Source organism: Callorhinus ursinus, unplaced genomic scaffold (genome assembly GCF_003265705.2).
Source record: "Callorhinus ursinus isolate GAN/ISIS: 27379988/994484 unplaced genomic scaffold, GSC_fseal_2.0 scaffold19, whole genome shotgun sequence".
NCBI lineage: Eukaryota > Metazoa > Chordata > Mammalia > Carnivora > Otariidae > Callorhinus > Callorhinus ursinus.
This window is the reverse complement of record NW_027397081.1, coordinates 29,652,723-29,666,775: the sequence shown is the minus strand read 5'-3', so window position 1 is coordinate 29,666,775 and position 14,053 is coordinate 29,652,723. Positions and strand designations below refer to the sequence as shown.

General features: G+C 45.2%; 2 protein-coding genes across 4 annotated transcripts in view; one reads left to right on the top strand and one right to left on the bottom strand.

Moving 5' to 3' along the window:
* The window catches only part of NCAPD3 (non-SMC condensin II complex subunit D3), a 75,923-nt gene extending 64,810 nt beyond the window's left edge, over positions 1-11,113 (top strand). The window contains exons 33-35 of one of the 2 annotated variants that reach the window (XM_025893513.2): positions 2,954-3,025; positions 3,104-3,164; positions 11,024-11,113. In XM_025893513.2, coding sequence (XP_025749298.1) covers positions 2,954-3,025; positions 3,104-3,164; positions 11,024-11,027 — 137 coding nt within the window. In that variant the 3' untranslated portion in view covers positions 11,028-11,113. Of the gene's footprint in view, positions 1-2,953; positions 3,026-3,103; positions 3,165-3,250; positions 4,037-11,023 lie in introns of those variants that run through there. The other variant, XM_025893512.2, reaches the window with a different exon arrangement.
* The window catches only part of JAM3 (junctional adhesion molecule 3), a 105,559-nt gene that overhangs the window by 5,411 nt on the left and 86,095 nt on the right, over positions 1-14,053 (bottom strand). Inside the window, exons 4-9 of one of the 2 annotated variants that reach the window (XM_025893514.2) lie at positions 11,768-11,920; positions 11,080-11,282; positions 10,017-10,116; positions 7,911-8,040; positions 7,761-7,815; positions 4,721-7,447 (exon numbers count right to left, since the gene is read on the bottom strand). In XM_025893514.2, coding sequence (XP_025749299.1) covers positions 7,412-7,447; positions 7,761-7,815; positions 7,911-8,040; positions 10,017-10,116; positions 11,080-11,282; positions 11,768-11,920 — 677 coding nt within the window. In that variant the 3' untranslated portion in view covers positions 4,721-7,411. Of the gene's footprint in view, positions 1-4,720; positions 7,448-7,760; positions 7,816-7,910; positions 8,041-10,016; positions 10,117-11,079; positions 11,283-11,767; positions 11,921-14,053 lie in introns of those variants that run through there. The other variant, XM_073904017.1, reaches the window with a different exon arrangement.

Here is a 14,053-nt window from a genome sequence, read left to right as displayed (position 1 = left end):
TTAGTTTGTAAGCTGTTTTACTCTTTACTGTGCCCACTGGGCCTGCCTCAGTGCCTGGAACATGGGAGGAGCGAAACAGTGAGTTAAGTGATGGGACGAATGGCAGAGCTGGGACCTGAAGCCAGGTCTCCCAATTGCAGTTCCTGTGTCCTTCTACAGCCTTTGCTCTCATAGAGCTGCTCTTGGGTGGGACTGCCAGATGAGAACATGTTAAGGTGCTCTTCTCTTTGGTTATGGTGCAACCCAGGAGCTAGGCATTCATTTAGTTGTATGTTCAGTCAGTACACATTTATTGAGCACCTAGTGTGTTCTGGCTAGTTGCTGGGCAGTTCTATGACCTGTGATGCTAGATCTGTTAGAGTATTTACCGGGTTATAGAGAATTTCCATCAAGTCCTCCTTTTAAGGGAGATTAACGATGAACAGAACTCCTAACCCACATCTCCTTAGATGACAACCGAATCGTGACTGCTTTGTCATTAAAGCAGTAATTTGGGGTTCTATATATTGAACAGGTGTAATGTTATATATGTGAAAAACTCAACCTCTTTGAAACAGACAAATTTTCTGTATGTTCTTTGTTCCTGGTTCAGAGGAACCGAGTGCTTCTATTTTGGCATTAGGAACCATATGCTGCAGAAACGGGGGGCGGGGGGAATGCATCTCATTTTAGTTTTGCTCATCCCCAGGAGTCCCTGATTTCAGTCTTTGGTTGGTTTCCTAGCAGCCTAAGTTCCTCAGCAGCGAAGCCTGGCGGGCCGCATTAATACTGCTTGGATTTGCATGCATAGAGTCGTCTTTGCACTGAAAATAAGACCCTCGGGTGTCCCCAGGTCAAGAGAGTGCTTTTTCTCTCTCTAGGCTCTTGAATGTAAAATTCGTGGTCATCTTTCCTTATTCTGAAGCAGGAAGGAATGCTTGAAGAAGGGTCTCCTATTAGCTCTGCTTCCTGGGAGAATTATCAGATCATGTAAAAACACTCAGTTCTCTTTTCTCTGTGGTTTGTAGATACACATTCTGTTGACAACTCTTAGGTGGGGTGACTGTCAAGAAGTGGTCTCAGCTGTACGAAAGCAGGAGGAAAAATGCTAGCCAGCTCCACTGTTCTGGCACACCGGTGGTATTCAGCATGAGCAAAGTGGCTTTGCTAAATGGAAATGAGTCCTTTTCAGAGCTAGATCTTAACTGAAAATCTGTGCAGCGTTCAGCAAGTCCCTCTTATTGCTGTCAGTCAGGCAGCAGAGATGCTCCTGCCTTTGATTGTAAGTGCTTACAAAGTGCACAGGGAATCTGAGAGCCACCGCATAGTGGCCTTTGCCAAGGTTGGAGACCTCTAATCTGGATGTGCTCAGTCTTCCAAACTGGAAAAGGAATGTGTACGTAGGGAAGGGGAGTTTGAACTGCAGCATGAGGAGAGACCTCCCAGAAACAGGAATAGGCACAACTATTTGAGTGGGAGCACGATGAAAATACTGGTTTCTTATCAGTTAACGTAGCTTAAGTCGTTCACGGGCACATAGTACTGCAGATGCACTGTGGACTTTACAAGAGACTAGAAAGATCTAATCGGTACTCCTAAGAAGGCTACAGTGCGGGGGAGAAAGTCTACATCACACGTGTTCTTGGGAGGCCTGTGGGCTCTGATGGACCGTCAGCAGCCAGCTGTGGAGCCTTGTTCTGTTCCTGGCAAGTGTGGTGACAGCTCACACAGAGAGGTACAGGACACAAAGTAGGGAGCAAGGCCCTGGGAGAGGCATTGCCACCCGGGTCTCAAATGACTGGCATGGTGGTCGGATGAGGGAGGCGCTCCAGGCAGCAGAACTGCATGCCCAGACCAGGGCCCGCAAGAGGTCGGTGATCGGACACAGCAGCCGGCAGTGTGTGAATGCAGCACCCGGGTTCCGAAAGGCAGCTGGGGGCTGGCTTGCACAGAGGTGGTTCTGTCCAGCTTGGACACTGAGCCGGTGGGACCCTAAGCAGAGCAGCCGCCTCTTAGAGCTTAATTCTAGTGACATAGGGAATAAGAGCTAAGAAATGATAATAGTTGTTAACCTTTATTCAGCACTTACCTTGTACCAAGTCCTGTGTTAAGGACTTAACATAAATAATCTCATTGAATCCCTACAACTCCCTTGAGGGGGCTACATCTGTGTCCCATTTTGGAGATAAAGCAACTTGAGGTTTTTAGAGTAGTTCACACAGCTGGTAAGACCGCAAGCCAGAATTCAAATCAAGTGTGATCCGAGTCTGTTCCTACCCTCTGCTCTCTGCCTCCTAGGGGCGAACTGAAAGAAGAGGCGGCTCTGGGTGGAGAGCACTGTGCTAAGTCAGGGGGAGAGGAGCACACATCTGGTGAGAGAAGGAGAGGAAGCGGCAGAAGGAGGAGCTAGGAGGAAGACGAATGTAACCGCTTGGTGATTAGGTTAATGGAGAAGGAGCCTCTCATGCCTCACAGTCCCAACTGGGACAGTCCACTGATAACACTGAGGTTCAGAAGGAACGTGCTGAGGAGCGGGGGTGACGAGGTGGCCAGGTGTCTTCAGGGAGTGCAGTACAGTAGGAGACACAGGATGCGGGAGAGAGGCCGGAGTCGGGGGTCACTGGTGTGTTGGCAGTAACCGGAGACGTGTGGTGGGTGAGAAGCCAGGGACAGTGGCCAGTGGGAGTGCAGGGGCCACAAAGCCATGTGAGGGAGTGGTCAGAGGAGGGAGCCAGAAGACCACGGATGGGATGAGTATCCAGGAGGACAGAGTCTCCAACTTCATTGAGTCCCAAAGAAAGGTCAGACTGAGCCTGAGAGGGCCCCTGGATTGGATTTGATGGTGCTTAGGGAGTGATACAAGTGACTGAGTAAAACTGTAGCGGAAGCTCCACCTGATCTTGCTCGGGTGACTTTATGTAGGTCTGCTTCCTACTGGCTTTTTGTTAATGCTGTTGTCCCCAAATTTACCCAGGGACCATCAATGATGTCACATTTGGAGCAGGAGTCAGCTACATAGGCACCCCACGGACACCTTCAACCAAAGGCAAGTTCCTTTTCTGTCAGATGCATTAGCCACTTTTGAGTTCTGGGAAATCTGAATTTGTGTCTGACTCTCTTTCAGAGAAAATTGAAGCCCAGTGTCAAGGAAATGACATTTTATGTTTATCGCTTCCTGATAAACCGTAAGTTTACCAAGAGTTCCTCTTGAGGTAAATGTTTTTGTCAGGGTTTTATCTTTAGTTCCAGAATGACTGTTTCCTTTCCCTAGGCCTCCACAGCCTCAGCAGTGGAATGTGAAGTCCCCAGCCAGAAATAAAGATAACCCAGCCCCCAGCAGGAGGTCACTCCGAAAGACCCCCCTGAAAACAGCCAACTGAAACAGTCATTCAGGAGTGTTCGGGAGGCAAGAACTCTAAGGACATGTTGTCTCCTGCCTGTGGAAAGACAAGAGTCCACCTCCCTTACCCCCAGGGAGGAGGAGGCTTTTAACTGTGTGATACCAGAGTTTTTTCTTATGACCCTAGCACTCTGCCTGTTCACCTGTGTGGTGAACAACCTTTTACATTTCTCTTTATGCAGTATGTGGTTAAAAAAAAAAAATTGTAAAATAATAGAGAAATGCCATAGCTATTTAATATTCTAACTTTACTCCATTTGAAAGTATCGAGTTCATTCTGATAAAGCATACTCTGGTCTTTAAGGAACACAACAGATCAGCTTTCTTTTATATAAATGAATCCTGTTACCTTGTCGGAATTCCCTACAGTACAGTAGTTTCCTGTATCTAATGATGAAACTTTGATTGTAATTATTTTTTTATTCTTATTTATAAATTACAGGTTTTAAAGTGTACAGCTTTCTAAAATGGAATAATAAAGGTTAAGCATAAATACAGCCTTCTGGTATTCCATAGAATATTTCTACCAGATAGAATATTTCTACTTTTAGAACAGGGCTTTTTAATTTACATTAAGTGTTTAAGAATAATAAAACCCTTCCAGACTCAAGAACTGTGAGAAATAAACGTCTGTTGTTAAAGAAAAAGAAAAATAAAACCCACTTTCCTTTTAGGAAAAAAAAAAAAAAGACTCCCTTTGTCTGTCTTTAAGGTTCAGCTCATCTGTTCCTCTGCCTCTGTCCCCGGACAGAAGCTGTCTGCCTCCTAACAGCACATGTCCTTCTGTCCTTCTTCATATGTAAACGCGGGCCTGCTCCTGAAAGTCCGCCTGTGTGCAGCATGCACTAACGCTGGTTTGTGTTAACAGTCCACAAAGACTGCTCCCATGGGGATGGGGGGGGCGTGCTTTGGTGTCTTTTGCTGATGCCGTTAGGTAACCTTAAACACGTGTGCATTCATGTTTTGTCCAAGAGTGACCAGGAAAAAAGTCAGTCAGTTCACTTTTTAATCCCAGCACTACAGAAGCAAAAGTACAGGGTTACTGTGTTGATATGTTTTTAGTATAAATGTGGTAGTTGGATTAAAGGGGTAGAATGTCACTGTGCTCTATTCTGCAGTGCTCCCATACACGAACGGTGACACACATGGACAGGTCATTGGCAGAGAGAGTCACAAAGCAGCTCTTGAGTAAAGACACTTATCTCCAAATCAAGCAGATGGTAATTGATGGCAGTCTCTCTTTAAACCTGGGATCGTGCCATTTTAAGTGTACTTGCCTAACAAAATGCTAGGAAAACGAGGTAAACTCAAGAGCACATAAAAGAAAAAACGAGGCAAAGCTGATTTTTTAAAAGCTTTTATAAATGAGGTTTAACAAATACCAACTTGCAGGTGTGTTAGTACAAGTCTGCAATGTCTATGTACAGCACAGCTACGCTAGAGGCCGCAATGGCCTTGTAGAGGCTTCGAGTCTTCAGTCGCATTCACATCTTAAAGACACATGAATGGTCCTTTTCCGTCTACATCTTTACAGTATCAGGCACCAACTTCCCAGCCTCCATACTCACTTCTCTCTGTCAGCCCCAGTTCACATGGCACGAGGCTAGGTGGTGGTACGGTCATGAGAAGGGAGTCGGGGCTGTCCTATCACTAGGACAACCAAGATGGCAGCTAGGGCGTTGCTCCCCAACAATTAGAGAACGGGGACACTACCCCTTTCTACCAAGCGGGGGTGAAGATGAAGGGATATCTTAAGTCTAAGCATTCAAAACACAAACGCAAAAGAAGATGGGTACCATTAAGCAATTATGAAGAGTTGCCCACTGCTTCTGCCAAACAGCCTGTGGCAGAGTATTCACAGAACTTAAAAAAGAAAAGTCAACATAAGTCTCAAGTATTCAATTAAAAAAAACGCTCAAAGTATAAAAAATTAAGACGCTGGAAGTTTAATCCCAAGATGACTACATCCTTCTACATAAAAACCATCCTTGAAGCACACAGTGGAACTGGAGGCCCTCCTCTGAGAAGCTCCCTCTTCAAACCGCTTCACATCATGAGTTTAACACAGCAATGTATCTGAGGCGAAGAACATCTGCTCTTGAAGAACAAAGGCTCTTGAATGATGTTTCTAATGTCCCACACCCAGTGAGCAGCAGTGTCTTGGGTAGATAAAGACTTTAAAATCAAAATCAGAAAACGGCCCTTGATTCAGGCATTTCGCTTTCCTTGCCATCAGGCTTTCCACCCCGGCTGCACTACCTGACGTTCTTCAAAGGGCTGGCCTCGCCGCCACCACATAATTTAGGTTTATTGTGAAGTGAGACACAACCTGCGGTGTCTCCGTGCTTTCTTCATGGAGAAGAGGAAAAGTGGAATTCATTTTCTTAAAAAACATGATTGTAGTTTTCAGAACTGCCTTTGGCCCTGGACAGTCTGATGAACTACACAAATAAGTAAAATGAATTTTAAAGCCAAACAATAGCTACTTTGTTTCATGAGCCATCCACAACGAGAAAGAGCTCTGTCGCCGGGGAGCTGAAGGCTGGGATACCACAGGGAAGACACCCACCCTTCTTGAAGTGTCCACCTTACTACTAGAAAGTAGTAAGTCCAACGCTATAAAGCTCATCAGCACACAAAGCCTCTGTCAGGCCAATAAAGATGGCAGTGCACATGCTGGCTAGCCTTCGAAGTTAGTAGCCAATATGGCCTTCGAGTGGGGCACAGGACTCAAGCCCGGGAGTTGCGAACGTGGTTTCACAGGGACATCCAAGCACTTCTGGGTGGTCTCTGGGCACAGGTAGTCGGAGTAATCTAGGAAGAGGCCATTCAAAGCTAACCCTTAGAGCTCCTTATGTTTCTTTTGGAGAGTTGCAAATAGATTTTGACATTATTCAACTGGATTTTTTTTTTTAAAGGTTTCCTAAGTAACAATGATGGGATGTATAGACAATGTAAATTCTCTTGTGAAAAATGCTAACTTAGGTGGAAAAAAAGGAATGTTCCAGTAAGCTTCCTTGAGAGGATTTTTGGGGTTAAAATACTCTTTAATTATTGGCATTTTCCAATTTAACACTAGTAGCTTGGAACTCCTACCTTAAATTGAAAATTTTTAAAAAAATAGGTATTTAACACTGTATGACAACATATTTACAATTTAAATAGAAATTTTCTTTTCAATAACCAAAATACATCTTTAGCAAAAATTTAGAATGTAAAATTTTATAAAATAAACACCCATAGAAAAGCAGAACATTATTTCAGTACCATTTCAGATTTCGCCTAAGATGAAGGTTTTATGTAAATACTGACCCCCCCCACCCCCCATGGGCAAGCAGGGTTCCTATAGGTAAGAAGACGCCTTCTTCCAACAAGCAATTTACCTTCCTGATTTGGGCTGTTTTCATAAAATTCTGATCCAAACAGATTTTCCAAGATGGACACTAAAATACTGATGAACAGAACCTTCAAGGAGAATCTGCAGTGCTGGCTGCGGGCAGCTGTGAAACAAGATCATCGCATAAAACACCTCTTTTCTGGGTTTCCTGGTTCAAACTCTGCAACTGCAGGGTGTCGCAGTGCGTCGTGCTCCCAAGCCCTGCGTTACCAGTGCTGCATGGCTGCCTGGTGGCCCCACACACAGGACTCACGCTGGCTGACGTAGATGAGTGGTGAATAAACTGGCTTCACTGGCCCACAGTGCCCAGCCCAGCCTCTGTGGCCAAGAGCTTCCCGATCACCCTAACACTCAGGCAGGAGCCAGGCCAGAAACAGACTGGGAATCAGCCTCAGTGAAATGCAGTTTTGTTTTTTTTTCCTCCTTGTGATGACTATGCCCATCTCGAGGATAATTCTTTTATTCATGTGGCTGGTTAAAAAGTAAGAAAGGAGTAGCGGTCAACTTTGGCCAAAACAAAAAGCTTTTGCGTAAGTGTCTAGCTCTGTCCAAGTGCACTTGGCTCCCGGTTTGCTCTTGATAGGAGTTTCTGGTAGAGGTATTTGCATGTGCTCCCTCAGCCACACCATCAGATTTCAGATCACAAATGATGACTTGTGTCTGAAGTCGCCCTGCAAGGCCAACACAGGGTTAGACACGGCCATCCTCTACCAACCCAGGGGCCCGAGTGGGAGAGGAAGAGTGGAAGCCAGGTCTAGGCCCCGTTTCCCCGAGGAAGAAACTTAAGGCAAAACAAATCAAATGAAACCATTCTTCAAAAGTAACATCTACTGTTAGAGCCTGCAAACTGTGCACGCCAGGAGTGTGTACAAACATTGCACTGGGAGGGTTTCCAAGGAGGAATGTCATTTTTTCTGCTGGAAACACCTCAATTTCTAGGTTTCCTCAAGGATGTCTGCTCTGTTGCCTCACTCCTTTCCTTACCTCCTCATCTGTCCTGATATAGTTCACTCCATCTGTCTTCCCCGGACTCTTGTAACTGAAAAAGGAGAGAGGGCTTCAGTGACTACTGATTTTTCACGTAATGCCAACTTAAACTTTGGTTTTGTCACTTAAGACAGAAGACAGGCTCACCTTTCACCATTCTGTTTATTATTGATGAAGTAACCCCGTCTGTACGCGCAGCAGATGCCCACGGTGATCAGGGCCAGAACAGCAAGGACCACCAGGATCCCCCCAATAATGCCACCGATGTTCAGGTCATCTGGAGAAAAGAGGGATTGAGGGAAGAGAGGATACACACTATCTGGTCTTATAAAAGCCCCTGAGCCCATTGTGCCTCCTTCCTAATCCTGCATCCTTCCACTGCCCCGCTCCGCCCACATGCCTACCCCAGCCAGAAGAGCAGAGTGAGACCACTTCAACTCTTTCTAGCCTGGAACATTCAGGACCCCAGACCCCTGGTCTCACTTGTAAAAAGTAATGAGACCTCCAAAGTTCAAATGCTGTCATACTTAATCCTGTATTAAAAGGGGCTTAGCATTGTATAAAAGGCTTTTACAGTCTTCTGGCTAAATCCCTGAAAATATTATTAATGGAGAAAATGGTTTCACTTTATAAAGACAGAATTAAGGAACCAGGAATCCCAAAGAAAAAATTCCTAATTTCCAGGGATTCCCTTTGCTGTGCGTTATTTGGGGAAAGAGACTAGTTTCGCACAGGACTGAAAAAAATATGAGGTGGGAACATGACCTTTCACTATCAGCTGCCTGGCCTCGTATCTACAAGCCTCTTGGAGGAAAGCCCTTGACCCCCTCTTCCCATTTCTGTATACTGGGCAAAGGTACTCAGTCCCCATCAGTATGGGGCACTGGGGCTGTTTCCTTCATGCAGATAAAAATGCAATGGAAAACATGCAGGCAATATATCAACATAAGCCAACTAACTTGGAAGTTGTTAAATTCTCCCTTATCCTAGTGCAGTGGTTTCCAAATGTGAGTGTGCATTTAAAAATTGAAATTTTGACTTTAAAATGTCAATTCCCAAGCTCTATCACTAGAGAGAGATTCAGTAGGTCTGGGGCAAAGCCCAAGAGTCTTCCTCCTGCCCGGGAGCAGTTTCCTGAATTTGACAGATGACAAGAATCCCCTGGAATGGTGTTTGACACACAGACATTTCCAGACCTCCCCTGGGGACTGAGTCCATACGCCTGGGGTGGGGCCTTGGAATCTGTACGTGAAACAGTGCACTCAAATGATTCTCACAATCAGGCAGGCTTGGAAAACACTGCTCTGGGGTCAGTTATACACAGGAAGGAGGGAGGGGCTGAGATCACTCCCCAGGTGATTGTGATGGTGACATGCCCCATCTGCCCCAGCCTGCCTTCAACACCTCTCCTTTAGAACCAGTATCTGAGAGACGGTATCATCACAGAACAGGGTAAAGTTACTGAGGCTAAAACTCTGGCTGTCAGCTTACCACAAAATGGTTGTAACTGGATAAATTTCTGGGGACCTTACACGACATTATGTTTTGATAATTTTATCAATTATCAAAGAAGTGGAGTGAGTTAGTTTATCTATCTATCTATCTATCTATCATCTATCTATCTAAAGTAGGCTCCACGCCCAGCATGGAGCCCAATATAAGGCTCGATCTCATGACCCTGAGATCAACACCTGAGCTAAGATCAAGAGTCAGATGCTTACATCCCAGAAATGGAGTTTATTAAACTCAGTTAAGGGGCACCTGGGTGACTCAGCTGGTTAAGCCTCTGCCTTCAGCTCAGGTCATGATCCCAGGGTCCTGGGATGGAGCCCCAAGTTGGGCTCCCTGCTCGGCGGGGAATCTGCTTCTCCCTCTCCCTCTGCCTCTCCTGTTCCCCCCACTTGTGCTCTCTGGCTCTCTCTCTGTCAAATAAATAAATAAAATCTTTAAAAATGTTCTTAAAAATAAATACTCAGTTAAAAGCGACATGATTAATTATGTTCCCAACACCAGAAGACTCCAGAAAGTCTATTTTGAGGAGATAAACATACTGCAAGTAATCACTTATTAGTCATTTAGCTGTTACTCAGAACTTTCTCATCTTTCCTTTCAATGTACCCGAGTGAGTTTTGGTGAATCCAGTCATCTCCAGAAGAAAGCTGACCAGTTGTCTAAACTGATGGTGGTCTAATATTAAAAGTGTTCTATCCACTTGCCAGTCTTCAGATGAAATATTTTCAAAAAGTAACTCACAGACTTCCATCTCCTGCTCCTCACATCTGGCTGAGCCTGCATCATTGGAAGCGATGCAGTAATACTGCCCAGAGTCTTCCTTGTGAACAGCATTGAAAACCTGTTGCAGGAAATTACAAGTAAATCATGAGACCAATCAACAGAGCCGACCTCTGGGGACTGAAGAGAAGAGATCGCCATGCTCCTCTCCCCCACGAAGGCGCTAAGTCCAGAGCCTAGTAAAATGTCTGCTCATTTGCTCCTGGTTTCCTTTCGGTTTCTGCTCACTGTCCAGGTTCTTCCCTGCTATTCTTCCCCTGCAGTCTTGCCCAAGAGCTCCTGAACAATGAGATCCCCTCGTGTTGTGTGGGCTTTACTTTTATTCAGGGAAAGGGACTCTCTGATAAGCACTGTCTCTCAGCAACACTTGGGCAACACAAATATAGAGGATCCTATATAACCTGCTTGTTACTACGTGTAGTTAGATAGCCACGGATCAGGAGGCCTGGCTGCAGTAAAGCTCGGCTGAGATGCTGCTGCGGAGGGCAGTCTGTCCTGTACACAAGACCAATCTTATTTCATCTCTCCCCCCACCCACCTCCCACCACCACCACTGGGTTTTTTTGAAGAAAATTCTAGACACATGTTATCCATAAATACTTAAGCGTGCAACTCTAAAAAAAAGGACTTCTTCAGATATAACTACAATACCTTATTGCACCTAAAGCAATGAACAATTCCTTAATATCGAATATCCCGCCAGTAATCCAATTTCCGTGTCTCATGATTTTTACAGTTGGTTATTCACATCAGGACCCTAACATTACCCACCCACTACATTTAATAGACCTCCACAATCATCTTTATTTTACAGGTTTCCCTTCCTTTATTTTATCCCCTTAGAACTTATTTGCTTATAAGAAGGAGGGGAGGTTCATTTTTCCCACAGAATCTCCAACATTATAGGTTTTTAGTTCCTGTCTTATAGAGTTCACTGTCTCTCCTAATAAGTGCTCTTTCCACAACAGGTAACCCCTTCCTCAACAAAGATATTTCTACCCTCACCTCTGAGAAGAGATCTTACCAGAGTGCCTGTTTCAGAGTTTAAGAGAAAAGAGGAGTTTCGGAATCTGGGATTGGCCCTGGAGTCGGTGGGCAGTGGCACGTCATTGCGGTACCAGCTGTAGTGCGGCCGGGGGTAGCCCTCGCTCTCCTGGCAGTGCAGCGTGGCCGTCTTGCCGACCGGTACAGCCTTTGGCACTCTGCACACAGGAGGTACCGGCTTCACTGTGGGAGAAATGTGGGTTGGGGTTTCAAATCAGCAGCGTGAACTGATTCTTCTCAAAGCCCACAATAAACCTGCTCCCAAAACAGGACAACCAGCCAGGGGCTGCAGCACTGCCACCCCCAGGTCGCGCCCGCAGGCTCGGATCTGCTGCTGCATCTGCCCTGCAGCTCGCCCCCCAACTCCCCGCGTATAACCCCTCAGTGCATTTCTAATGCCTCCAGCTTCCGAGGAGCACCTCCTGCAGCTGGTGGAGGGAGAGCTCCACTTCCCTTCTCCCCTTCCACCCCAACTCAGGCAGCCCAAGCTCCTACAACTGCCTACTCCCTAAGTCCTGCAATACCCCTAGGGATACAGTCTAGAAGGAAAGAAAGAGCTGATCTTTTTTTTTTTTTTATTTTTCCCCCTTCCAGACCTTTTTTATTTTCTAGACAGACTCATGAGGCCTATAAGGGGGAACATGTTTTAACTTCATGTGAGTTCCTACCTTGCACAGTTAACTCAATGACAATCTCATCAATTTCTTTGCGGTCATTTCGAGCAACCACCTCACAGCGATAAAGGGCTGAGTCTGTCCGGGTCACATTCCAGATCCTTAGAGAGGTTTTCCCCAGTAGTTCTGCACGACCTGCCAAATCTCCTGTAGAAAAGAGGATGCAGAACATAAAATGACTGTTTAAAGACGTCTCTGCCACCTGAAGGTGGTGGCTTCTGAGGCTAGCATTTAATGCCTCCATAAGGAGACTGTACACAGGCTTCTGTTTCTGCTCCTGGAAAAGAGAGGTGAACTGGGGACACTAGCACCAAAATAGTACCTGGTGTGTAAGAGGTACATGTGTCATTACCTGTGTCTCTGTTGTTAAAGCAGAGACCTCATTTCCTTCTCATCATTCCTAGCCAGGATTCCCATTAAAAGAGAAAAAAATCAAACAAACAACATTAGAAAACAACCAGTATTCATAAATGGTGCTGGGACAACTGGATATCCACATGCAAAAGAATGAGGTTGGACTCCTACCTCATACTATATACAACAAAGACCTTCCTATACGAGTTAATAGTATGGGGGATCCTGGGTGGCTCAGTTGGTTAAGCGTCTGCCTTCGTCATGCCTCAGGTCATGATCCCAGGGTCCTGGGATCGAGCCCCGCTGCTCAGTGGGGAGTCTGCTTGTCCCTCCCCACCACTTGTACCTGCTCTCTCATTCTCTCTTGCGTGCATGCGTTTGCTCTCTGAAATAAATAAATGGAATCTTTAAAAAAAACCCAAAGAGTTAACAGTATGACTCTTAGAAAAAACAGATATAAATCATCATGACCTTGGATTAGGCAACAATTTCTTAGAAATGGCACAAAGACCGCAACCATAAAAAATAAAGTTACACTGGCCCTCACTGGAATTTCATAAAAAATTTTACACCATGGATGAACCTTGAAAATAATATGCTGAGTGGAAGAAGTCAGTCACAAAGAACCACATATTGTATGATTCCATTTATATGAAGTGTCCAGGATAGGCAAATCCATAGAGACAAAATAGATTAGTGGTTGCCAGGAGGTGGGGACAGAGCGGAAGGGAAGTCAATGCTAAAGGATATGCAGTTTCTTTTGGGGTTGATGAAAGTGTTCTGGAATTTGATAGCAGTGATGGTTGCACATCTTTGCTGAATATACTAACAACCACTGAAGTATACACTTTAAAAAATGTGAGTTTTATGCTATATGAATATCTCAATATTTAAAATTTTTTAAGCATAAAAAGATGGTATGCTTTCAAAGAAGCATGAAGAACCTAGAGAATGACAAATAAAGGGGGACGCCTGGGTGGCTCAGTTGGTTAGGCATCTGCCTTCAGCTCAGGTCATGATCCCAGGGTCCTGGGATGGAGCCCTGCATTGGGTTCTCTGCTCAGTGGGGAGCCTGCTTCTCCCTCTTTCTCTGCCTGCCACTCCCCCTGCTTGTGCTCTGTCAAATAAATAAATAAAATCTTAAAAAAAAAAAGAATGACAAAGGAAGGAGTTAGAAAAAAAATGACACAAAAATAGAAAATAATTATTACTAAACCTGCTGACTGGTGGGAAGAACAGGAAGGATTTACCATAATATAATAAAAACAGAAAAATGCTTAGGATGAAAGATGAACATTTGCAAAAACATTTTCTTTCTTTTTTTTTAAGATGTTATTTGTTTATTTGAGGGAGAGATAGTGAGACCATGAATGGGTAGAAGAGGGAGAAGCAGGCTCCCTGTGAGAGCAGGGAGCCTGACATGGGGCTCCATCCCAGGACCCTGGGATCATGACCTGAGCTGAAGGCAGATGCTTAACTGACAGAGGCCCCAGGTGCCCCCAAAAAGATGATTTTTAAGAGCCTATGACTCCTGATGATATTGGGGACCCAAAGCAGGAAGACTGAGATTTGGCTGTTTCCACAACATCTCTCCTCTTCTCTGAAGCCTCAACTATCAACTTCTCTGAGAACTCCAAAGCCAGCCCTTAGAAGCTGTTGCATTTGTCCCTCATGTTTACCCTGTCCCTCCCGTCAGAGTGAAGGTAAGATCCCACTGCATGTCATCTATAATTTCAATCTCTCCCTCCCTTGCCACAGCCAGCTCCTAGCAATCCCTCCCCATGTCTCTCTACACTGCCTCAACCTTAGCTCTGGCCATCAGCAGCTCCCTTCTAGCATCTGCAAAAAAGTTCTAAATTAGCACCACTGTTCTGAGTTTCCCCATCCCCAATCTCCTCTACAAATCAAGTCAAGTCTTTCTAAAGT